Raw genomic sequence first — 25,839 nt, forward strand, 5'->3', positions numbered from 1 at the left:
AACAAAAATCTCAGCATGGAATGCTATTATTTGTTTATTTCGTTTTAAACGTGGCAACAATAGAATAAATACATCCTTGGTGGTATTCACATATGATACTATGGTTTTGGATTCACAGGAAATAAATACTGGAAACATTCACAATGAGAAGAACATGCAACATCTATATGACAAAAATACATAAAACAAAGCCATACCTGTAAGGATTGTGGATAGTGGGAACGCAGGAAGGGGAATGTCATATGAGCAGGAACAACAGTTACAGTATTGTCATATCATGCAGTAGGCCTAGTCATCTTACAGTAACTACTTGAGACAGAAATGAACACTCGGTTTGGAAAATAAAAAGGAACCCTCAGTTGCACGAGATCAACAGAACGTGTTGAGATAAAAAACAAAGGTATATCCCTTTCTTTCCCAAATAAAATACCAGTGGTGACCCATCCTTCCCTGTTGTAGTGGTAGAAAGTGACAATAGTGAATGATGTTAATTCCACAGACAAGACCAATCACCTTGAGTTATTGAACTGTCTTACAAGCCTGCAGTGCAAAACGACATCCCTCCCTACTTCCCTTGTATCAATGGACTAAACCCTCACACTCTGTAGCAACTCACCCTACTTACAGAAACGCATATCAAACAAGGAGAAGGTACAGTTGGTCAGAGATGTGACAGACTAATACTGCCTTGAGAACCGTCAATCTATTTCCTGCTTGGGATTTAGCAACCTTGTGGCCGATGATGGGACTTCCTTCAAAACAAAACAGAAAATTGAAACGCAAAACAAACAAAAACATACAATTCTATAAAAAGGTGAAAACATTTCAAAATGCATTCATCTTTAAAAAAAACAAAGTGTACAGAAAATTATAAAAGGTGATGAAACAAACAAAACAGCTACAAAAGTATAATAAAACATTTGTTCATTACAAAACCTCCCTCTTTACAGTGCATTCTGAAAGTATTCAGACCCCTTCTCCACATTTAGTTACATTACAGCCTTATTCTAAAATTGATTCAATTCATGTTTTTCCTCATCTACACACACACCCCATAATGACAAAGCGAAAACAGATTCAGAAATGTTTGCAAATTTATTACAAAAAAAAAATGAAATACCTTAAGCATTCAGACCCTTTGGAAAGGCACACACCTGTCTATATAAGGTCCCACAGATAACCGTGCATGTCAGAGCAAAAACAAAGCCATGAGGTTGAAGGACTTGTCCGTAGAACTCCGAGACAGGATTGTGTTGAGGCACAAATCTGAGGAAGGGTAACAAAACATTTCTGCAGCATTGAAGGTCCCCAAGAACACAGTGGCCTCCATCATTCTTAAATAGAAGAAGTTTGGAACCACCAATACTCTTCCTAGAGCTGGCTGCCCAGCGAAACTGAAGGGCCTTGGTCAGGGAGTTGACCAAGAATTTGATGGCCACTAACAGAGCTCTGGAGTTCCTCTGTGGAGATGGGAGAACCTTCCAGAAACAACCATCTCTGCAGCACTCTACCAATCAGGCCTTTATGGTAGAGTGATCAGACAGAAGCACATGACAGCCCGCTTGAAATTTGCCAAAAGGCACCCAAAGGATTCTCAGACCATGAGAAACAAGATTCTCTGGTCTGGTGAAACCACGATTGAACTCTTTGGCCTGAATGCAAAGTACAGAGAGAACCTTGATGAAAACCTGCTCMATAGTGCTCAGGACCTCAGACTGCGGCAAAGGTTCACCTTCCAACAGGACAACTAACCCGGACTTGAACATCTCTGGAGAGACCTGAAAATAGCTATGCAGCGACGCTGTGCTTCAACAAAGTACTGAGTAAAGGGTCTGAATACTTACGTAAATGCCACAGTTCGTTTTTTAAATATATATATATATATATATATATATTTTTTTTTAAATATATACACATCTGCAAAAATGTCTAAACCCGTTTTTGTCTTGTCATTATGGGGTATTGAGTGTAGATTGATGAGGGGAAAAACAATTWAATTTATTTTAGAACAAAGCTGTAACATAACAAAATGTGGAAAAAGTGAAGGGGACTGAATACTTTCCGAATGCACTGTATGTTCCCTTAGTGGGCAGTTGTTTTGGAAAGCGAGGGTCATGAAATGCAACATTTTCATTCAGTCTATATAGGACTGGAGACATGAGAACAATACAACCTTCAGTGAATGCAAACCTCTTCTCTTTGTAAACAATTACTCCTATATTTAAAGTGGGTTTGGGGCGGATGTGTGTGTGTTAGAGAAATKAGTCTCAAAAGCACTACCTAAAAGCACTTCCCTTTCACCTGCTTCCTCTTTTCACATCAGTTTCTAATATCTCAGGGAAATCAGATTATTCTGGTTGATAACAAAAAGGAGCAATCTGATTGGCTCCGTTTGTAGAGAATTGATGGTTGTTTATTCACTTCACCAGATGCCTTATTCCCTTTTGATGGGCATTGTACCAACTATTAGACACTTTCCCCAATACAAAAATCTCACAATGATGTTTTATAGTTACCTATGAGGGATTTCGTTAGCAAGGACAATTGCATCAGAATCGTTGAAACTAGGTCTAAGTTCCCACCAGTGTGGGTGGGGTTTGGCGGAGACTGGAGGTGGAGGGAGGCTACTCGAAGGCCCAGACCTCCACACTGTGKATGGTGAAGTCCTTCCGGGGGGAGAGGGGCTGGTTGTGGAAGGTGGCACAGCTGGAGGTGGTGCCGTGGTACAGGTCAGCGTCCACCCACAGCCCTATCTGACCTCTAGGGAGAGAGACAGGAAAAAAGGTCAGACAAACTCATAACGACATGGCAACTACAAGTTGACTTCAACAGAGAGCAGGTCACACAAAGATGCTTACATGGCTTTTTGTCAAGCAAAGCGTGACAGCGAGGGTACAACGCTGCGTACAGAAATATGAGGCAGAGATGGGCTACATCATCATGGTTCAGAAGAGGCTGAGTAAAGAGGGAAACGTAAAGGGAGGTGGAGTGTGAGCAGTAGCTACATAGTGTCCATAAAATAACACATGCGCAGAACATGATCCAGATCCTTAGCTTTCAGAAAGAGGTTTCCGTAGGGGCGGGGGCAAAAACTTCGTAGCGACAGCCTATCATTTAATAGGCTAGCTATTTCAGGTGATACACAGACATCAAAATATCTGTCATGCCATTTCATAACCTGATCACCAGAGCTTTTGTGTATATAAGCTGTCATTTGTTGTCATTCTTATAAGGCCCAGTGCAGTCAAAAACGAGATTGTGTTTTGTATATGCACTGAACAAAAATAAACGCAACAATTCCAAAGATTTTACTGAATTACAATTCATATAAGGAAATCAGTCAATTGAAATAAATTGATTAGGCCCTAATCGATGGATTGCACATGACTGGGAAAACATATGTATCTGTTAGTCACAGATGCATTTGATTGTTTTTAAAGGTAGGGGCGTGGATCAGAAAACCAGTCAGTATCTGGTATGACCCCCATTTGCCTCATGCAGCATCTCCTTCACATAGAGTTGATCAGGCTGTTGATTGTGGCCTGTGGAATGTTGTCCCACTCCTCATCAATGGCTGTGAGAAGTAACTGGATATTGACAGGAACTGGAACACGCTGTTGTATACATCAAAACATGTGATGGCAGCGGATGAACGGCATGACAATGGGCCTCAGGATCTCGTCATGGTATCTCTGTGCATTCAAATTGCAATTGTGTTAGTTTACAGTAGCTTACGCCTGCTCATACAGTAACCCCACCGCGACCATGGGTCACTGCAAATCGCTCGCCCACACGACGCAAAACATGTGGTCTGCAGTTGTGAGGCCGGTTGGACGTACTGCCAAATTCTCTAAAACAACGGAGGTGGCTTATGGTAATGAAATTAACATTGAATTATCTGCCAACAGTCTGGTGGACATTCCTGCAGTCAGCATGCCAGTTGCACGCTTCCTCACATTGCTCAATCACATATATTCAAATACACTCACCCTCCTCCTCCCATCTGAAGAGAATCTATGTTGCCTTTAACAAAGTAGGAGTTCTCCCCAGTCCAGCAGTACATCTGAGCAAAGGAAAAGCAACACATTGGAAGTCAGGGAGAAAAGCAATGGCATCCAGCTCATATAAAGCATTAAACTTGAACATGGGTATAATGATAACACACAGAGTATAAATATAACTATGTCTGACCTTGATCTCAGGGCAGAAGCTGAAGAGGAAGGTCTCTCCCGTGCCATAGCAGTGATCACTTACTCTGAAGGGATGGGTAGAGTATCCCCCAAACAACTAATGGGGGAGGATAATTTTTTTTAAACTCAACAGTCCAATACAAATTGGGCACCATTGTCATTGTGTGTGTGTACCTGGTTGTCCATGTCTTTGATGACCAGTAGCACAGGGCTGTCCACATCCAATAGGCTCCTGTACAGGGTCTTTAGGCTGGTCCCGTGTTCTGCCGTACTGTAAGCCAGTCTCCATGGATACCCCTGCACCCGCGCCGGCAGCCGACACGCAAGCTGTGAGGAGAGAGAAAAACAGATTCTGGGAAGTGTGTGTTGATGTGCATTTCTGCATAGGTTGTGTAGGTGAAGTCACATGTTTGTTTTTTTGATTGAAAGTGTTGTGAGTCATGGCGTGTGTGTACCTTCTCTATGTGTGTGTCCTGTAGCAGAGTGCTAGGGTCACTGAGCATCGGCAGTGGATCCCCTGAAGGCTCCTCCCCTTCGTAACTGCCAAAAGTCTGCCTGCGCGTCGCCTCGTTGATGGTGATGATCTACGAACACGACCATGTACTGTTAGATACCTTAACCGTACAGTCAAAACTTGCTTAACCGTACAGTCAAAATATACTTAAATCGATAAAACTCATAGTCCAAACATTGAACACAGCTTGGTCCACACACACCCACAAAATACTTGACCACAATGTTAACATATCACAGTCAAAATGCCATATCACATGCCATGTGAACTCACCTCCCAGCTGTGAGGGGTCACGGGGTCACTGAAGAAGTTATCGATCACGTTGAGCTCGTCCTTCTCCACGACCACGAAGCCCTGTTCCCTGGCCACCTTACCGTACACGTCAGGAGACCATTGGACAAAAAATGCATATAGGTGGTCCACCCTGAAACACACCACACTTTTATGTTTCAGAACATTTATTGAAAGTTTATAAAATTGTGAACACACACCAGTTGTCATCGAGGTTCTGGCTGTGGTCTCAGTGGTTGAACTCTCACCTCTCCTGGGGCACAGCAAACCAGTACTCCGGCTGCTTTCCTCTCGTGTGAGCGGGGCTGGATGACTGGCTAATGACGAAGGACTTCCTCATGGGCTTRCCAACCTTGAGGCAAAGGAACATGGGAGGGGTCTTACTCTTCTCCTCCGTGGACAGAAGCGTGTCTGCAGAGAGATTTGAAAAATTTGAAACAATGCAATACAAGAAACGACACAAAATGCTTGAAGTGTTTGTTAACACTCACTTTGGATGGGCGCCTGCATCCGCTCCAGCAGCCTGGACTTCACCTCCGCTTTGTTGCTCCTCTTCCGCTTCCCTTCCTCACTCAGCCCCTCTATCATTGGTCCGTTCTGCAGCTCGCCTGCAGGGCTGGGTTCCCAAGAAATACATTTTCCCGGAGCCTCAGCGGTCTCGCTGAAGCTCAGCTTCCTGTTTTGGTCCATTGCTGATTCTGATTGTTCGCTAATGCTAACACTGTTCACTAGTTGCCCTGTAGAGTTGTCATCTTTGTCTCGGCCTGTGGCTAGGCTAGCAGACTTCTCCTTCAAGAGTTCACCATCTTTCTCAGTCTCTGATGAGACGGGCAGTGATTCTGTCGTGTCCTCAATGGAGCTGTTCTGTACCAGTCCTTCATCCTCCTCCTCCCCTCTCTGCGAGGTCAGTGGGACTGCGTCAGAGGGGGACTGGTCCTGGGACTTTAACCGTTTAGGGGTATTAGATCCTGGAGGCTCTCCTTGCTGGTTCGGGCTTGTAGCAGTGGCAGGTGGTCTGGATCCGCTCTTCGGTTCCTCAGCGCTCCCGTTCAAGGGAAGCTCCAGCTCTGTGAAAACCTCATCTGATGGAGACTTGTCTGCTGGATCACACTCTGCTCTCGCTATGACTGGGATATAAGAAACCATGCTGTTTTATTAAAATGACCACATGGATCAAAATATTGCTAAATTATTATTATGCACGAGGTAATTTGTTTTTTAACTACATGTGTATAATGATTTGCCATGATTCATCCTGATCCAATATAAGTCATTGTGTGTTATCTCCCAGTCATACCCGTCTCTGACAGGGCAGAGTTGATGTCGTCCAGGACGATGGGTCGTTTGGAGTCCAGCGCCTCGTAGCGGCTAAAGGGGTTGAGGTCGCGCTCCGAGGGCAGCTCCTCCCACTCCCCGGGCCTGTACAGAGGACACAGATCCTGGGGTAGGTCTCTGTAGAGTGTCAGGGGGCACACCACAAAGCAGGATGGGAAAATAAAAATAATTAAACAAAAGAAATGGAAATCATAAATGAACAAAAAGAAAATGCAACTGAAAAACAGAAAAATAAAAAGGGATTTCAAAAAGCAAAATAATAATACTACAAATAATAGTAACCGAGAAAATGAACCAGTTCAAAATAAAATATAATAGATTATTCAAAAACTAAAGACAAAAACGAATCCGAGTCGTCTGCCCCTAGAATCTGGTACCGGAAATCAGTTCAACTTTCCACCTCAGAGAGGGAGGAGAAAGAACAAGTGAGAGARAGGAGTGCAGAAAGAGGTAGAAGTAAGAAGAAAAAGTGTGACGCTTGAAGAGTCAGTAAGAAAAGCAAGGTTAAGATAAGATCAAGAAAGAGCAAAAAGGGCTAGTTTAAATAGGGAGTGAAAGATGGACAGAGTGTGAAAGAGCTTCTCAAGATGGCAGGGTGGGTTCTTACAACGGCAACGCGTCTTTGAGCTTCATGCGGGAGATGTCGTCGTAGAGGGCCACAGACACCACCTCCTCCATGGGGCAGAGCAGGCCGTACTCCTCACAACCGCGCTCGATCACCAGGGGGTCCGACTTGTGAGGGTCAAACATGATATTGTTGGGCGTCACAATCATCACCCCTCCCACCACACCCTGGGAGACAATAAAACACATCAGTTTGAGTCTGCTGTGGTGGTCTTTAATGCAAAATGACCTACGGTTTGGCCACTTACCATTCCGTCAGTAAAGTACTTGCAGCTCATCTTAATGAACTTGACTGTGGCGGGGCTCTCGTCCTCGGACGGGGGCGACAGCAGCCGTCGTAATGGTCTTACTGACCTGCCGCTGGAGTCTCCATCCTGAAACATATCGAAAGGCAGCAGGGACAAGCACAGAACCAGGATCAAAGATTACTTTAGTATGGGTTATCTTAAAAAGGAGAACTGACTTACCTGTAACACCTTCTCTGATAGGCCGCTGGGGAAGGCGAGGTCAAAAGAACCCACAGACTGAGAGTCGGCACCCGATTGGCCCACGTCAGGAACAAACAGCTTCTGCAAAGGTGAAATACAGGCATGTTAGCCAGGATTTACAGCATGAAGTGGTGTGTAATGTGCTGAAACCTCACCTGTCCAGGATAAATACTACGGCAGAAGAGACGGTTGAGCTGCACCAGTTTGTTCGGGGTGATGTTAAACTTCAGAGCAATGCTGCTTAGAGATTCCTGGAGTCCCACCTGTAACATGAAGTTAAATCCTTGGTTATTTTTGATTACCAAAAGTATCAATCTACCCAAAGCAAAATGGAGCATGAGACTAAATCTACAGAAATCTTGCAAAGCATACAACTGGGGTGTCTTCATTAAGCCGATTTTGTCGCAAAACGTTTTGCAACAGAAACCGTTTACTCCAAAACAGAAAACATTTTGCCATGAAAATGAGTTTCTATTGGACAAATTCAGGTATGTCCCTCTGTCCGTTCGCTCAGTTTGCTTCCATTTGGTTCTTAAAAATGGAAAACGGTTTCCATTGCTAGACGTAATGAATACACCCCTGTATTTTCTGAAGAAAATGTTTGAGGTTTATTGTCCACATTGCTTTCCTAAGCTAGAGTCTTTGAAGTCAGAACCCCTTGGGTTTATGGGAGTTGTAGTGTGAGAGAGGAGTTCGTGAGGCATCACAGAGGCAGCCTGTACTAACGGTATACTCCACTGTCCCGGGGGGCCTCTTCTCTCTCTTGGCCTGGCTGCTCCCGTTGCTGCTGCCATCTGAAAGACAGCCACAGGTCACTGACACAGTAGATAGATGACCGCCTTAGAGCAGCTCAATCAGAAACAAAAGCATGTATGCACAAACACAATAGTGCTTTAAAATTGAGCTATATTGGAATCTCTCACTAATTGCCAGAGCCAGTTTATTAAAAACACCCTCCCACTATGTCCTCTACTCCAGCTCCTACAGAAACAGTGGAGGGATGACTCAGCATTGTACAGCTGTGAGGATTCCAGCCGTGGGTCACTGTACATTCAGAGATCACATTTGGTACAGAGCCGTCACTTATTCACTACTGCATAGTGACTGGTAGCTTTATCAGATCGAGAAATAGTCATAAGATATGTTTGTTTTCTTTCTGTGTCCTGTTGTAGCTCTGAGTGAATGCAGTATAGGACTAAATAGACTCATTGGTCAGTAACTGCATACCTAGGATTATGGGGATATCTGTTCTGATTGAATTACATTGTTGTTTGTAAAGCCAATATGCAACAACCTCTAAATTAAAAGGCTGCACACGGTAAAAGGCCTTAGCTTGAATCCTTTATAACCAGGCCTGGAGAAGACAGACACAGCAATAACACGGAGCTCTGTCTGTCCTTCAGTGAGTTGTCTGTCAGGGTTATGTGGGTTCTTTTGTCTAGATGCCCACACTGGGCTGGAGAGAAAAATTACCGGGTTTAATTAGATTACTGACAGCAGTTTACACAGCTGGCCTGGTACTGACAGTACTGTGGCTAGTAGATTAACACGGGGTTAATGAAAGGTCTCTAAGCTTTACAGACTACAGGCCTCGACATCAACGCTCGTCTGGGACAAGAAAAAAAATAAAATCTGACAAAAATAGATTTACAGTAAATTGTCCGAAAAACTAAATCAAACAATTACTCCGATCAGAATTGGATCAACATTGGCGTAATATTAAAATCTATTTTTCATGTACACAAATAAAAAAGTCCTACATGTCAAAGTGTAGGTGATATGCATATTGGCTACAGCCTCATGTCCAAACCGATGACATGACATGAGGAAGGTGAAGTATATGTAGTCAAACTTTAAATTACTTTTAATTACATAAATAGTGCATTTGGAAAGTATTTAGACCCCTTCACTTTTCCATATATTGTTACATTACAGCCTTATTTAAACTTGACTACACCCCCCCACACACTAAAACAGCWAATTTTTTCAACAAAAAAGAACTGAAATATCACATTTACATAAGCATTCAGACCATTTACTTAGTACTTTGTTGAACCACCTTTGGCAGCGATTAGCCTCGAGTCTTCTTGGGTTTGACGCTGCAAGCGTGGCACACCTTTATTTGGGGAGTTTCTCCCATTCTTCTCTGTAGATCGACTCAAGCTCTGTCAGGTTTGATGGGAAGCATCGCTGCAAAGCCATTTTCAGGTCTCTCCAGAGATGTTCGATTGGGTTCAAGTTCGGGCTCTGGCTGAGCCACTCAAGGTGCCTTTTGGCAAACTCCAAGCGGGCTGTCATGTGCCTTTTACTTTAGAGTGGCTTCCGTCTGGCCACTACCACAAAGGCTTGATTGGTGGAGTGCTGCAGAGATAGGAGAACCTTCCAGAAGGACAACCTTCTCCACAGAGGAACCCTGGAGCTCTGTCAGAGTGTCCTTAGGGTTCTTGGTCACCTCCCTGACCAAGGCCCTTCTCCCCCGAGTGCTCAGTTTGGCCGGGCGGCCAGCTCTAGGAAGTTTCCCAAACTTCTTCCATTTAACAATGATGGAGGCCACTGTTCTTTGGGACCTTCCATGTTGCAGAAATGTTTCGGTACCCTTCCCCAGATCTGTGCCACGACAGAATCCTGTCTGAGCTCTACAGACAATTCCGTCGACCTCATGGCTTAGTTATTGCTCTGACAATCTCTGTCAACTGTAGGACCTTATATAGACAGGTGTGTGCCTTTCCAAATCATGTCCAATCAATTTAATTTACAACAGTTGGACTCCAATCAAGTTGTAGAAACAACAAGGATGATCATGGGAAACAGGATGCACTTGAGCTCAATTTCAAGTCTCATAGCAAAGAGATTGAATACTTATGTAATTATGTTTTAGTTTTAATAAAATGTGCAAACATTTTCAAAACCTGTTTGCACTTTGTCATTATGGGGTAGTGTGTGCAGATTGATGAAGACATGTTTTTATTTAATCCATTTTAGAATAAGGCTGTAACGTAACAAAGTGTGGAAAAAGTGAAGGGGTCTGAATACTTTCCCAATGCATTGTATAGGCTAAACTCCAGTAATGTTTGACAAATAAAATGAAGGATAATTAACATTCATGTCTAAAGGTTTGATTCTGTCAACATACGAGACACTGGCTTGTTCAGATAAATGGTCACAAGACCGGAGAGGACAGTGCCTGTTGTGCACCGCAAATCACCCACCTTGAATCTGAGCAGAGATGGTCAGCAGTAACAAAATTGTTTAACCATAAACAAAAATGTTTAAAACCTGAATGTTTTTCATTTTATGAAGCATGTCTTACATTTAGCAAAGTAGCCTAGCCAAAATAAAACCATAGAAATGTTTAGGGAATTATTTTATAAACACTTCATATGCCATTAAAACCAGCATTATACTCATGTTCTTTTAGTTTTCAAATCAACTTTGTCATCTAGAAGCCATAGACACAATCCTAGTCATATTAGTATCCCATGCATCTTCAGATCTCCCCCCTTTCTTTACATTTCTAAAGGATATTTTCATCTCTGTCATGTGAAACCACTTGCGCAAGTGGTGCGCTTTTGAGAACAGTGTTTAACCGCGAATTGCATTTTGGAACATTTGCATGTAGCCTACAGCCATGTGTGCATTGCTGAGCTTATAATATGAAGGAATAAACATGAGTCATGTATCAACATTTTAGGCTAAACGGTCTGATCGGTTGCATCAGCCTCACTGCTTATACAATATATACAGTTGAATTATACATACACCTTAGCCAAATACATTTAAACTCAGTTTCACAATYCCTGACATTTAATCTTAGTAGAAATTCCCTGACTTAGGTCAGTTAGGATCACCAATTTATTTTAAGAATGTGAAATGTCAGAATAATAGTAGAGAATAATTTATTTCAGCTTTTATTTCTTTCATCACATACCCAGTGGGTCAGAAGTTTACATACACTCAATTAGTATTTGGTATCATTGCCTTTACATTGTTTAACTTGGGTCAAACATTTTGGGAAGCCTTCCACAAGCTTCCCACAACAAGTTCGGTTAATTTTGGCCCATTCCTCCTGACAGAGCTGGTGTAACTGAGTCAGGTTTGTAGGCCTCCTTGCTCGCACACACTTTCTCAGTTCTGCCCACWAATTTTCTATAGGATTGAGGTCAGGGCTTTGTGATGGCCACTCCAATATCTTGACTTTGTTGTCCTTAAGCCATTTTGCCACAACTTTAGAAGTATGCTTGGGGTCAGTGTCCATTTGGAAGACCCATTTGCGACCAAGCTTTAACTTCCTGACTGATGTCCTGAGATGTTGCTTCAATATATCCACATAATTTCCTACCTCATGATGCCATCTATTTTGTGACGTGCACCAGTCCCTCCTGCAGCAAAGCACCCCGACAACATGATGCTGCCAGCCCCGTGCTTCACGGTTGGGATGGTGTTCTTCTGCTTGCAAGCCTCCCCCTTTTTCCTCCAAACATAACGATGGTCATAATGGCCAAACAGTTCCATTTTTGTTTCATCAGACCAGAGGACATTTCTCCAAAAAGTACGATCTTTGTCCCCATGTGTAGTTGCACAGCGTAGTCTGGCTTTATTATGGCGGTTTAATGGAGCAGTGGCTTCTTCCTTGCTGAGTGGCCTTTCAGGTCGTGTCGATACAGGACTCGTTTTACTGTGGATATATACTTTTGTACCTGGTTTCTCCAGCATCTTCACAAGGTCCTTTGCTGTTGTTCTGGGATTGATTTGCACTTTTCACACCAAAGTATGTTCATCTCTAGGAGACAGAACACGTCTCCTTCCTGAGCGGTATGACGGCTACATGGTTCCATGATGTTTATACTTGCGTACTATTATTTGTACAGATGAACGTGGTACCTTCAGGCGTTTGGAAATTGCTCCCAAGGATGAACCAGACCTGTGGAGGTCTACATTCTTTTTTTTTTCTGAGGTCTTGCCTGATTTCTTTWGATTTTCCTATGATGTCAAGCAAAGAGGCACTGAGTTTGAAGGTAGGCCTTGAAATACATCCACAGGTACACCTCCAATTGACTCAAATTATGTCAATTAGCCTATCAGAAGCGTCTAAAGCTATGACATTTTCTGGAATTGTCCAAGCTGTTGAAAAGGCACAGTCAACTTGGTGTATGTAAACTTCTGACCCACTGTAATTGTGATACTGTGAATTATAAGYGAAATAATCTGCCTGTAAACAATTGTTGGGAAAATGACTTGTGTCATGCACAAAGTAGATGTCCTAACTGACTTGCCAAAACTATAGTKTGTTAACAAGAAATGTGTGGAGTGGTTGAAAAACAAGTTTTAATGACTCCAACCTAAGTGTATGTAAACTTCCGACTTCAACTTTATATATGCAGTCTATGAATTTTGACTGTCGTCACAGTCCCAGAGTGTTTTGAACCATCCTAGACATTTTTTACGCCYTTCATTATTTTATAAAAAGAGGGGGGGAAAGTATTTGGTTGTAATTGTAATGTTGCAATATTTTACAGGCTACCAAAGGTGGCCATCCATCCTTCAGGATAGCTTTAAAGGGGCAGTGTTATATTTTGGGACAGGCTTGAGTATGCAAAGAGTGCGGCCTACATGTTTGTCTGATTCTCTATGGTAAAAATGATCGTAATGCATTGTAAAGTGGTTCCTTGCATCATACTATGATGTAAACATGGTGTTACAGACCTTTATTTTTTTGGACTAGTGACTTGAGCCTTCAGAGTTTTTTCCTTTACGTAAAAAAAAAAAAAATGTGGCTAACAAGTGCAAAAAAGTTACAGGTCAAGGCCTGGACTAGCTATAGAAGACCTGTCGGTCATTGAAGGAGACTGCTTATTTAGTTCAATAACAACACTGATAGAAATACTGTTAGATTAAAACGACATTTGTTTAGATATATTAGTGTTGAATAAAGACACTTATTAGGCTACTTGTGACAGTAATATAGGTTCACAAATGATTGATGTATATTAGTTACTCCTTTATACACAGCACACTTCTAATGTAATCATGATAATGTGCTATGCCATTGCAAGACATGGAAAATTCCACCTGCCAACTGGCTGTTCCTCCATCCAACCACAGGAATCTGAAGGGAGAGCTGAGGATATTCATCACATTGTCCTAAAATCTGCCAAAAAAAACTGCCAAAACTAAAAACAGAAGAGAATCTAGTCAGKTATGAAACTTCCTTGATAAGATGATCATTCTGACCCTCTGTTCATAACAGGGGGTCATGTGCCTCAGTGCCTAGGGAAGGTTCCTGTGTGTGACTGAGTTTTACCTGAGCCTCCAGGCAGGTTAGGTTTAATCCTCTCCAGGGGTTCAGAAAAAGCAGGGTCTGGGCAGGAGATGACGGGCATCTTTGCGGACGAATCCGACCGGTTCTGCTCAGCCACTGCCTTCCCTGATTGGCTCTGCTTGAGCTGTCTCCGCCTCTTCAGCCTGAGGTTATGGAGAAAGAGGGCAATTTGTTTACTCAGGCTTATAAACATTTGATTTCCTTTGCTTGCTCACTTTCTCTCCCTACCTTTCTCCCCACCTTCCTCTCTCTGCTCCCCTTTTCCCTGATTAACCATTGATAGGTCAGGCGATGACGTCATGGCATCTCCCACCCCCGCCTAGGTTCATTAAAAGGGGAAGCTAGAACAAAGCTACAATCACCCAGTATACACAGGGATAGTGCTAGGCCTRTGCGACTGACTGAAACAGGTTGTAAACAAGGCCCAGGCAGTGTAAGCCCAGTATAGAAAGTTGGAAAGAGAGAGATAGGGAAGTCAACATTCAAGGAAAACCAATGCTGTACAGACAAAGGATGTGTGAAAATGAAGAAGCTGAGAGATATAGAGCATCTCTAATGGAGGAGCACTGGGCAGTGGATCAATACGTTTGGAGACACGAGACAAACGGATACAGCGCTGGTCTTTTAATAGCTTCTCTGCAATTACGGATACTGCAGAGCAACCGACATCTAGTAAACGTTTCAGGATTTCACCAGCAAATGCCACACTACCATCCTGTTTCACACAGGGACATTTCCACAAGCGGAATGTATAGATTTCCTTTGGCGCTCTACCATTTTGTCTCACTCTTGCCTTTTCTCTATCCTGGTTACAGAGAAATGTTTGGCCTGCCTGTGTACCCACTCAAGCACAGCCACAGATAACRCAAAACAAACAACTCTCCCAACAACAACAACAGGACAGAGAGCCAGGCTCTCATGCTTCAGCTACTTACAGGGATAGAAAACAAAAACTTTAGAAACAATAGTAATAATGTAAAATCAACCGGGACCGGCTGTTGGGCTGGAAGCCAGTCCTGGAGGCCATATGACAAAATATGGTGACATAACAGGCAGCCATTTCACAGTGTCTCTTACGTTCGCAAGCACTCCGCAATCCTGAATGGCCTTTGCACCCTGCTCAGTGGACAGGAAGAGAGGGAGAGCAGGAGATGCTAGCTGAGGCGGTGTGGTCAAAAGGAATAAGAGGTCAAAAGAAACAAGAGGTCCTTCCTCCCTCCATGTTCMCGCTCCTCGGGCTATACAGTCTCCTCTCCATGCAATACTGAGGTTATTAGCCTAGCTCTAGCCTGAAAGGTATGGGATGCATCTTGGAGACACAGCAGAGGGATGTAACGAGTGCACCTATCAACGTGTTGTCAGCCTGCACTTGAGACTATGTACGTAGTCTGCGTGTGTACGTATGTACAGTTGAAGTCAGAAGTATATATACACACACACACACACACACCTTAGCCAAATACATTTAAACTCAGTTCTTCACAATTCTTGATATTTAATCCTAGTAAAAATTCCCTGTCTTAGGTCATTTAGGATCAGCACTTTATTTTAAGAATGTGAAATGTCAGAATAATAGTAGAGAAAATAATTTATTTCAGCTTTTATTTATTTCATCACATACCCAGTCGGTCAGACATTTACATTAGAGGTCGACCGATTAGGATTTTTCAACGTGGATACCAATTATTGGAGGACCAAAAAAAGCCGATACCGATTAAATCGGCCAATTTTTTTAATGTATTTATTTGTAATAATGACAATTACAACAATACTGAATGAACACATTTAGTTTAACTTAATATAATACATCAATAAAATTAATTTAGCCTCAAATAAATAATCAAACATGTTCAATTTGGTTTAAATAATGCAAAAACAAAGTGTTGGAGAAGAAAGTAAAAGTGCAATATGTGTGCCATTATATGTGCCATGTAAAAAAGCTAACGTTTAAGTTCCTTGCTCAGAACATGAGAACATATGAAAGCTGGTGGTTCCTTTTAACACGAGTCTTCAATATTCCCAGGTAAGAAGTTTTAGGTTGTAGTTATTATAGGAATTATAGGACTATTTCTCTCTATACCATTTGTATTTCATATACCTTTGACTATTGGATGTTCTTACATGCACTTTAGTATTGCCAGTGTAACAGTATAGCTTCCGTCCCTCTCCTCGCCCCTGCCTGGGCTCGAACCAGGAACATATCGACAACAGCTACCCTCGAAGCATCATTAACCATCACTCCACAAACACCGCGGCCCTTGCAGAGCAAGGGGAACAACTACTTCAAGGTCTCAGAGCGAGTGACGTCACCTATTGAAACGCTATTAGCGCGCACCCCGCTAACTAGCTCGGGAGTTGATAGGCTTGAAGTCATAAACAGCTCAATGCTTGAAGCACAGCGAAGAGCTGCTGGCAAACGCACGAAAGTGCTGTTTGAATGAATGCTTACAAGCCTGCTGCTGCCTACCACCGCTCAGTCAGACTGCTCTATCAAATCATATACTTAATTATAATAACACACAGAAATACGAGCCTTAGGTCATTAATATGGTCAAATCGGGAAACGATAATTTCAACAACAAAACGTTTATTCTTTCAGTGAAATACGGAACCGTTCCGTATTTTATCTAACGGGTGGCATCCATAAGTCTAATTATTCCTGTTACATTGCACAACCTTCAATGTTGTCATAATTACGTAAAATTCTGGCAAATTAGTTCGCAACGAGCCAGGCGGCCCAAACTGTTGCATATACCCTGACTCTGCGTGCAATGAATGCAAGAGAAGTGACACAATTTCCCCAGTTTAATATTGCCTGCTAACCTGGATTTCTTTTAACTAAATAAGCAGGATTAATAAAACATACTTCTGTGTATTGATTTTAAGAAAGGCATTGATGTTTATGGTTAGGTACATTCGTGCAACGATTGTGCTTTTTTTGCAAATGAGCTTTTGTAAAATCATCCCATTTGGCGAAGTTCGCTGTGTTTGTTAGGAATGAATAGTCTTCACACAGTTCGCAACAAGTCAGGCGGCCCAAACTGCTGCATATATCCTGACTCTGTTGCACAGAACGCAAGAGAAGTGACAATTTTTCTAGTTAAAAGAAATTCATGTTAGCAGGCAATATTAACTAAATATGCAGGTTTAAAAATATATACTTGTGTATTGATTTTAAGAAAGGCGCTGATGTTTATGGTTAGGTACACATTGGTGCAACGACAGTGCTTTTTTTCGCGAATGCGCTTGTTAAATCACCCGTTTGGCGAAGTAGGCTATGATTCAATGATAAATTAACAGGCACCGCATCGATTATATGCAGCACAGGACAAGCTAGATAAACTAGTAATATCATCAACCATGTGTAGTTAACTAGTGATTATGTTAAGATTGATTGTTTTTTTATAAGATACGTTTAATGCTAGCTAGCACCTTAACTTGGCTCCTTGCTGCACTCGCATAACAGGTAGTCAGCCTGCCACGCAGTCTCCTCGTGGAGTGCAATGTAAATCGGCCATGATCGGTGTCCAAAAATGCCGATTACTGATTGTTATGAAAACTTGAAAAATCGGCCCTAATTAAATCGGCCATTTCATTTAATTCGATCAAAGTTAGCTACCTCTTGTTGTTGCAACCCTTAGTAAGACGTTTTACCATCTAAACAGCAGCGCTCACGAATGGATTGTATTTTGGTTGGGGACGCCATGGTGGTGACACACGTCTACAATATTGCATCGTGTACATTTAAAACTGGTTCCAGACAGGGCGTGCTATTAAAATGCAGCAAAAGCTACAAACACACCACACCCACACAGCGCTGACCGAGCTCATTTATGCATCAGTTGCGACCAGGAGTAGACCTCATTTGTAGCCACTATCTCGCTCCACTGAGAACAGCACCGCCTAATTCGGTCTGCACCTGTCGGTACAATCTCACAGTCGCACATGGTTTATACTCCTAACCCTTGCTCGCCACACAAGCACTTCTCAAGTTCTGTGCCCACATAAGAATTTTTTGCTACTATAGAGATCCTCGACAGTCTTATGGAGTGTACCTATATAAGTGAGAAGACCAGAGCGAACATGCGCGATATCTATCATAATGGATCTTATGTATCCCACTATATATACACATATATGACACCACAACATTATGAGATAAGAACATCAGCTTGGGGTCACTAATTTGCACCATTTTTTCAGAAAGTATACCACATTTGCGAGCAACACGCTATTCACTTCGACATGAAGAACGAGATGCAATTGATAAAGACATCCACCTGTGCTAAGATGCTAAGAAAATGCTCACTAAATATGCTTCTCAATCTGATCACATACTGTGAATCTGATAGTATGCAGAATTGCATGCCACCTTGAGACTTCTGCGAACCGTCCTGTCGCCAGATCAAATGAACTCGGTACATACACACTCTCATCCATCAGATAAATTCAGTGGCCACGCCTTAATTGATCTGCAAGATACGTTTATTTAGCCACTACAAGCGGTCAGTGGAGTTCCTTGTGTGCGGTGAGCAATATAGCCTCAGGCCCAGAATCTTTCCTCCTATAACTAATACAGATGGCTTCGGTACAAGATGAATAAACAGGAGAACAAGCATATTCCATTATATTCATTATTGCAATCAAGCACACCTATTTGACGTACCGATAATCATTATTCCATGCATCTCAACATATGAGTACAACTAGCTCCTTCCACCTGAGTGGCTGCCGCAGCTTCCAACACACGCTCATGCCGTCCTGAGCATCGGTAGATCGTCTCGATTTTATGTAGGTGTAGCGGCTGGTAGCCCAGCGAACTGTGCTTGTCTGGCAATCCGTTACTCGGTGTACAGTTTAATGGCTCGACTCAGTGTGTAATAATGCTGCGGTAAAAACCACGCGAACGTGTATATTTAGACTACATAATTGCATACTGTCAATATAATGTCACTTATTGTACTGCCTGCTGTCTTCCATAGAGCGATCTCTCATCTATGATAAAGTCACACTATGACATATATTTCCACTCGAAAGTTGATTTAATGTTCAAGCTTTCTATCACACAAAAATACAGTTACGATAATTTCACATCTAAAGAAGAGTACTAGCCAAAAGAAAAAACGTCCTTCCTGAGCGTATGACGATGCGGTGGTCCCATGGTGGCAGCAATTAACGAACGTTTGGACATATTCGTCCGCTTTAGTGGTCGCGCTTTGAGACTGGTTAGTATTAGTGTAACCATCGAAAGTAGCTGAATTTGACATAAATAACACATTAACGAACAAATCAAGGCATTTTGTAACTGGATCCTGGACTGCATTCTGATGAAATTCACAAGAGTAAGGAACATTTATTCATGTATTTCTGGTTTCTTTTGAGTCCAACATGGGGGCTAATTGGCTAATCATCTGAGCTCCGTCTCAGTTGCAAAAACATCAAGTGACTTTGCATAGCCACATCGTTTCAACAGAAATACTCAACATAAATATAAATGATAATACAAGTTATACACATGGAATTATAGATATACCTCTCCTTAATGCAACCGCTGTGTCAGATTTCAAAAAAACTTTACGGAAATATAAACCATGCAATAATCTGAGACGGAGCTCAGATGATTAGCCAAATTAGCCACCATGTTGGACTCAACAGAAACCAGAAAATACATGATAAATGTTTCCTTACCTTTGATGAATTCATCAGAATGCAGTCCTAGGAATCCCAGGTCTACAATAAATGCTTGATTTGTTCGTTCATGTCCGTTATTTATGTCAAATTAGCTACTTTCGAATTGTTTACCTAATACCCTAACCAAAGTCTCAAAGCGCGACCACTATAACGTGACGAAATGTCCAAACGTTCCGTTACAGTCAGTATAAACATGTCAAACGATGTACTGAATCAATCTTTAGAATGTTGTTAACATACATCTTGAATAACGTTCCAACCGGAGAATTAAATCAACTTCAATTGAGAGATGGAACGGAGCTGCCWCTCACGTGAACGCGCGTGTTGAATGCATGGTCACCTCATGGCACCTCATACTAAATTCTGTCTCCTTCGACCCCCCTTCACATTTGAGTCATCAGACTTAGTTCTATTGACTGTTCACATCTAGTGGAAGCCGTAGGAAGTGAAAACCCATCAATATCTCTCTGTATTTTCAATAAGAGCTTGGTTGAAAATATGGCACCCCCAGAAAAAATCCAAACAGGAAGTGGAACTTCTCAGGTTTTTGCCTGCCATATGAGTTCTGTTAATCTCACAGAATTAATTCAAACCGTTTTAGAAACTTGAGTGTTTTCTATCCAATACTAATAATAATATGCATATATTAGCAACTGAGACTGAGGAGCTGGCCGTTTACAATGGGCACCTTTCATCCAAGCTACTCAATACTGCCCCTTCAGCCATTAGAAGTTAAGACTGTTGGAAAAGCATTCCAGGTGAAGCTGGTTGAGAGAATGCCAAGAGTGTGCAAAGCTGTCATCAAGGCAAAGGGTGCCCACCTTAAAGAATCAAAAATATATTCTGATTTGTTTAACACTTTGTCTATTTCTTAGTGTTGCTATCTTCACCATTATTCTACAATGTAGAAAATAGTACAAATAAAGAAAAACCCTTGAATGGGTAGGTGTCCAAACTTTTGACTGGTACTATGTGTAATAATATATATAATACACACACAATTCTATCCTATGTATTCTACAGATATACTGCCCTATGTACATAGATATGGAACACTGGTCACTTTAATAATGGTTACATACCGTTTTACCCATTTCATATTTATATACTGTATTATAGGCCTWTCCTGTTCAACTATTTCTGTACATATGCTATTCTATCCTACATATTCTTCAGATATCCATATTCTATCCACATACTATCCACATACTGTCTATACCTCCCATTATATACATACAGTTATACTCCGGACTATGACATTGCTCATCCTAATATTTATATATTCCTTAATTCAATTATTTTACTTTTAGATGTGTGTACCGTTATGAATTGCTAGATATAACTGCACTGTTGGAGCTAGGAACACAAACATTTCTCTACACCCGCAATAACATCTGCTAAACGTGTTTGCGACTAATAAAAATGTAATTGAACACAACGTGACAAACAATGGCATAATGGGAGGTCAGTCAGTGCTGCCACGCTGTGCACACAGTGAAGGAAAACATAGTTGCCGCATCCTGGTAACACAAGCCGTCTCGAAAAACACAACGCTAAAAGAATTCGGCCTAAACACAGAAACAACTTTCACTTACCTGGCAAAGTAGCCAGGCTTCCTCTCCCTCTTCTCCATCAGTGCAGTGGTCTATAGCTTCATGCAYCCTAACACATACACACTGAGCAGAACGTGAAGACTATCCCTTCTCCGCTCCTTTCCTCTTTGCACTGCACTCTTCCTTATCCTAAGGGAGGATAGAAATTAATGAAGGGAATTAGCTGAGTAACTGYGTTGGCTGCAGCAGTGTACCAAATAGCAAGCCAACGACTCCACCAGACTGTTAGAACGAGCTGAGTGATAGCTAATGCCACAGGTCCATCAGCTTAAGTGTAGAGTGCTGAAAGCATATCGAATGAGCATTTGGCAAATGAGCGCATGTGCCAATTGAATCTCTGATTACGTAGGCCTACATATCCAAATACTTATAAAGTATGGATTTCAGCAGACAAGAAAAGGCACGCAACAGCATACAAACACAAGTACACGATAAGGGTTTAAKAATTTACATTTTTTGAAGCATCGCCTGCGTAGTGACTTGAAGGAGTCAGAGGTTTATTTCAAAAACGGGTCTGCGCTCTATTCCATGGAGGAGTTGAGGTACAGGGCGGCAGGTAGCCTAGTGGTTAGAGCGTTGGACTAGTAACCGAAAGGTTGCAAGATCGAATCCCCGAGCTGACAAGATAAAACATATGTCGTTCTGCTCCTGAAAAAGGCAGTTAACCCACTGTTCCTAGCCCATCATTGAAAATAAGAATTTGTTCTTAACTGACTTGCCTAGTTAAAGGTAAAAATAAATTAACTTGACTAGGGTGAATCACTGCAACAGCTCACAATTACAACCTTRGCAAATGGCTTGTAGTAACTCTGAGCAACTGCATTACTAAAACAGGCATCTCTGAATTAGTCTGGTTACCGGTCTTTGTAGCCAACAATCCACTCCTTATRTCAAAAGGTAAGGAGTGGCATGTAACGTTAACAGAATAGCAACTGAGAAAATCGGGTTGATGGAAAATGGCATCCCTTGAGAGGGCAAGAACAAGATGCACATCAGTAGAATTATAGTATTATCATAAGGAGACATATACTTGGATTACAGAGGAGGAATGGAGGGAAAAAGAAAACAGGAGGTCAGAGAGAGGGTGAGCTTGAATCGGTAAAAAAATGGCAGAAAAACAGGAGATTGTTTATTAAAAAAGAAATGGCTGAAAGTATAAGCAGAGTGAGCTGTACACCAGATCAAAGACAGGAGGAAAAATTGAAGTGAGTGAGGGCGAAGTCTCTGAAGTGGTAGGTGTAGTGAAGTTCTCGGAGCCCAACACCGTGCAGGATGTTTGGCATTCACAACCCCCACCTGTGGACGTCGGGCCCTCATACCACCCTCATGGAGTCTGTTTCTGACCGTTTGAGCAGACACATGCACATTTGTGGCCTGCTGGAGGTCATTTTGCAGTGCTCCTCCTGCTCCTCCTTGCACAAAGGCGGAGGTAGCGGTCCTGCTGCTGGGTTGTTGCCCTCCTACGGCCTCCTCCACGTCTCCTGATGTACTGGCCTGTCTTCCTGGTAGCGCCTCCATGCTCTGGACACTACGCTGACAGACACAGCAAACCTTCTTGCCACAGCTCGCATTGATGTGCCATCCGGATGAGCTGCACTACCTGAGCCGCTTGTGGTGGGTTGTAGACTCCGTCTCATGCTACACTAGAGTGAAAGCACGCCAGCATTCAAAAGTGACCAAAACATCAGCCAGGAAGCATAGGAACTGAGAAGTGGTCTGTGGTCACACCTGCAGACCACTCCTTTATTGGGGTGTCTTGCTAATTGCCTATAATTTCCACCTGTTGTCTATTCCATTTGCCAACAGCATGTGAAATTTATTGTCAATCAGTGTTGCTTCCTAAGTGGACAGTTTGATTTCACAAGAAGTGTGATTGACTTGGAGTTACATTGTGTTGTTTAAGTGTTCCCTTTATTTTTTTGAGCAGTGTATATTTTGATTTGTTTAACACTTTTTTGGTTACTACATGATTCCATGTGTTATTTCATAGTTTGATGTCTTCACTATTATTCTACAATGGAGAAAATAGTTAAAATAGAGAAAAACCCTGGAATGAGTAGGAGTGTCCAAACTTTGACTGGTACTGTATATGTTATCCCATACAAGCTTTTGTGCAGAATACATTTCGTTGTTACAGGTGTCAAGCTCATGGGTAGCAGTGCGTAGGAGGGAGGTTCCTAGGTGTGAGAAGTGTGCAGAAGGGCATGAGAGAAAGGAATGTGTAGCATTGGGGAAAGTAGTGGTATGTGTTAATTGTAGGCGTGCCCATGGCATCCCACAAGAGAGGCAGGTTGGGGTTTCCAGGGCTAGAGTAGTGCAGAAGTTGTCATATTCTACAGTAAGATTGGATTTTTTGTGTTTATAGTGTCACAGGGTTATATTGGTGATTCCGCTTGCCACTTTATTGTTAAGCCAATGGGTTTTCRGTTTTTAGTTTAGTCTTGCCTTCACCTACTCAACATGGCTGGTTTGCGTAGCTTGCTTACGAGGGAGGATGTTTCAGTTAGAAACGTCCCAGTGAACAAGCACCAAACCAGCGGTAAATTGTTGGTTGCAAAGCACTGTATGTCAAAAGTGATTTTTATACTCCCAAGTGATGATTTAAATGTACAATTTATATCAATTTGTTTGTAAATGTTATTCGAACATCACATGTAAGATGCAGCGTTTTTTGGTGAATATTTGTTGTGCATTTTGTTGTAGAGAATTCCCGCTAATACTAGCTAGCAACTTACTGTGTCTGGTGGGGGGGTTCGTATATTTTGTACAGTGCGTAAGTGCAGAGTTGGATGGTGAGCCGTGCATTGCATGACGTGCAATTTTGTGCTGTTTCTATCAGGTACATTGTTCAAAATATTATATTGTATATTGTAAATGGGGGGGCAAAGTATAAGGGAGTTGTACTCCAGTCTAGTGGGTGGCGGTAATGCAACATTTTTGAATGCCAACTGCCGTTAAACCTCATCGAAGAACAGATTAACAGAGAAGGCAACCAGGGAATCTCTGAAAACCTTTAAGTTATTTAACTAGGCAAGTCAGTTAAGAACAAATTATTATTTACAATGACGGCCTACACCGGTCAAAACTTGTTAACGTTAGGGACTTTACAATAATTGCATATCGATGTCTGTAACAGGTGCAGCAGAAATTAAACAGCCAACATTGAGCCTTTCGATATCGGTAGACAAAAGAGATCTAACGTTAGAGACAAAGTTAAACAGCAACACGACAAAAAAAATATGAGCTAGCTAATGTAGCTCTAATCTACCTTTCAATTAACCGTTAGCTAGCTTGTTGAGTTTATAATGAGAGCTAGTTATGTAGCTAGTCAAGATAGTTCATACATGCTAAAGCTAACTACTTATCGTTACCCACCTTTCTGCATCCTGCTTTTCTTGCTTAACATGTTCCTGGCAGTGGTGCAGCAAAACTGAGATTTCCCGATGACTATGGATGGAACCGGTGTCTGTCTGCTGCCTGCAAAACTGGAGAGGGGACAARGTCCACACAAGACAACACTGACAGCTGATGTCATTACAGCGTTTGTTTATCGTGACAAAGGCGGAGAAAAAAAATGGATGAATTCAGTAGCGTGGTTGACAATGTTTACTTTTTTATCGTTAGTTACGACTTGCAAATAGTGTACATGCATAAAACCATTAAAATATATTATCCAAGCTAGCTAGGTGCAATCATGCATTTTCACAATTCTAAATAACGCAAATACGACCAGTCCTGACAAATATGTTCTATAACAAAGGAAACGCACGTCCTCAGATGGGAGGCAGGTGAGACCATTCTAGCCAATAAGAGGGCAGATGTGTGTTAAACTGGCACAACTCCAACATAGTCGTTTCTTTTCCTTCTCCATATTTGCCGAAATGCCACGTGCGTCCATTTATGTCAGGGCATTAGTAACAACTTAACCATAACTTATACCAAATGAGGCTCACGTAGAAAATGTGCAATTACATTTTTGGTTGACCAAATTCGCCACTAATTGACCTCCAAACACAAATTCCTCACCTCGTGGTTTTATTTTCGTGGACAGATTTTTTGGGATGGGGCGTGGGGTATAAACCCTCTCCCTTCACCTACTCCTCTCTTCGATTAAGTTTAACGGCGGTTGGCATCCAATAAATGTTGTATTATCGCCACCTACTAGAATGGAGTATAACTCCCTTATACTTTGCTTATTTGTTTTTATCAACAACAAAAAACACAGCAATTACCCAATCATCTAACACTACACTCAAATTATAATAAATATCATTCTCCACTATTTTAATCTATTTAATCTATCAACAGCCTGAAAGGATGGAACACCACTACTTTTTTACCTGTATTTATTTTTTATTTATTGAATATTTGAAAAACATACAATATACTTGCAGTGAAGCCGCTCAATAACTACATCATACCAGTCATCCAACAGATTCCCATTCAGAGCGACACACAGAAGCATCCAGGGTCAATGCCCTGCTCAAGGGCATGTTGACCAATCTACCACCAGGCCAAAAAACGTGAACCCGAACCCTCAAGATCCCACACAGTTCCCAAATAGCTGTACTCAACCAATCGAGACCCCGCCCACAGCCCCCCCCCCCCCAAGGAATAAAAATTCTATGTTCCATTCCCACCCCCAATAACCCCCAATGCACCAACAACCAAGTTAAAGACCTAAAGAGAAAAGAAAGAGACAGAAGAAACAGCAACAATGCAAAAAAAAAATCACACTACTTTTGGATTATAATTGGATTTTAAGGCTGGTATG

General features: G+C 42.0%; 1 protein-coding gene across 1 annotated transcript; it reads right to left on the reverse strand.

Annotated features, from left to right (window-relative positions):
- Window positions 1–10: 10 nt before the first annotated feature.
- Window positions 11–24,875, reverse strand: LOC111973073 (nuclear receptor coactivator 7). Its single transcript, XM_024000254.2, has 17 exons — window positions 24,441–24,875; window positions 21,048–21,194; window positions 13,744–13,904; window positions 8,169–8,236; window positions 7,598–7,705; window positions 7,422–7,523; window positions 7,203–7,328; window positions 6,938–7,122; window positions 6,293–6,447; window positions 5,487–6,122; window positions 5,244–5,406; window positions 4,978–5,128; window positions 4,646–4,774; window positions 4,365–4,517; window positions 4,192–4,287; window positions 3,990–4,063; window positions 11–2,760 (listed from the first exon to the last, which is right to left on the reverse strand). Exons 2-17 carry the CDS (start codon window positions 21,083–21,085, stop codon window positions 2,625–2,627), a joined length of 2,481 nt encoding a protein of 826 aa, XP_023856022.1. The 5' UTR covers window positions 21,086–21,194; window positions 24,441–24,875; the 3' UTR covers window positions 11–2,624.
- Window positions 24,876–25,839: the final 964 nt, after the last annotated feature.

This window comes from Salvelinus sp. IW2-2015, linkage group LG14, assembly GCF_002910315.2.
Source record: "Salvelinus sp. IW2-2015 linkage group LG14, ASM291031v2, whole genome shotgun sequence".
Taxonomy (NCBI): domain Eukaryota; kingdom Metazoa; phylum Chordata; class Actinopteri; order Salmoniformes; family Salmonidae; genus Salvelinus; species Salvelinus sp. IW2-2015.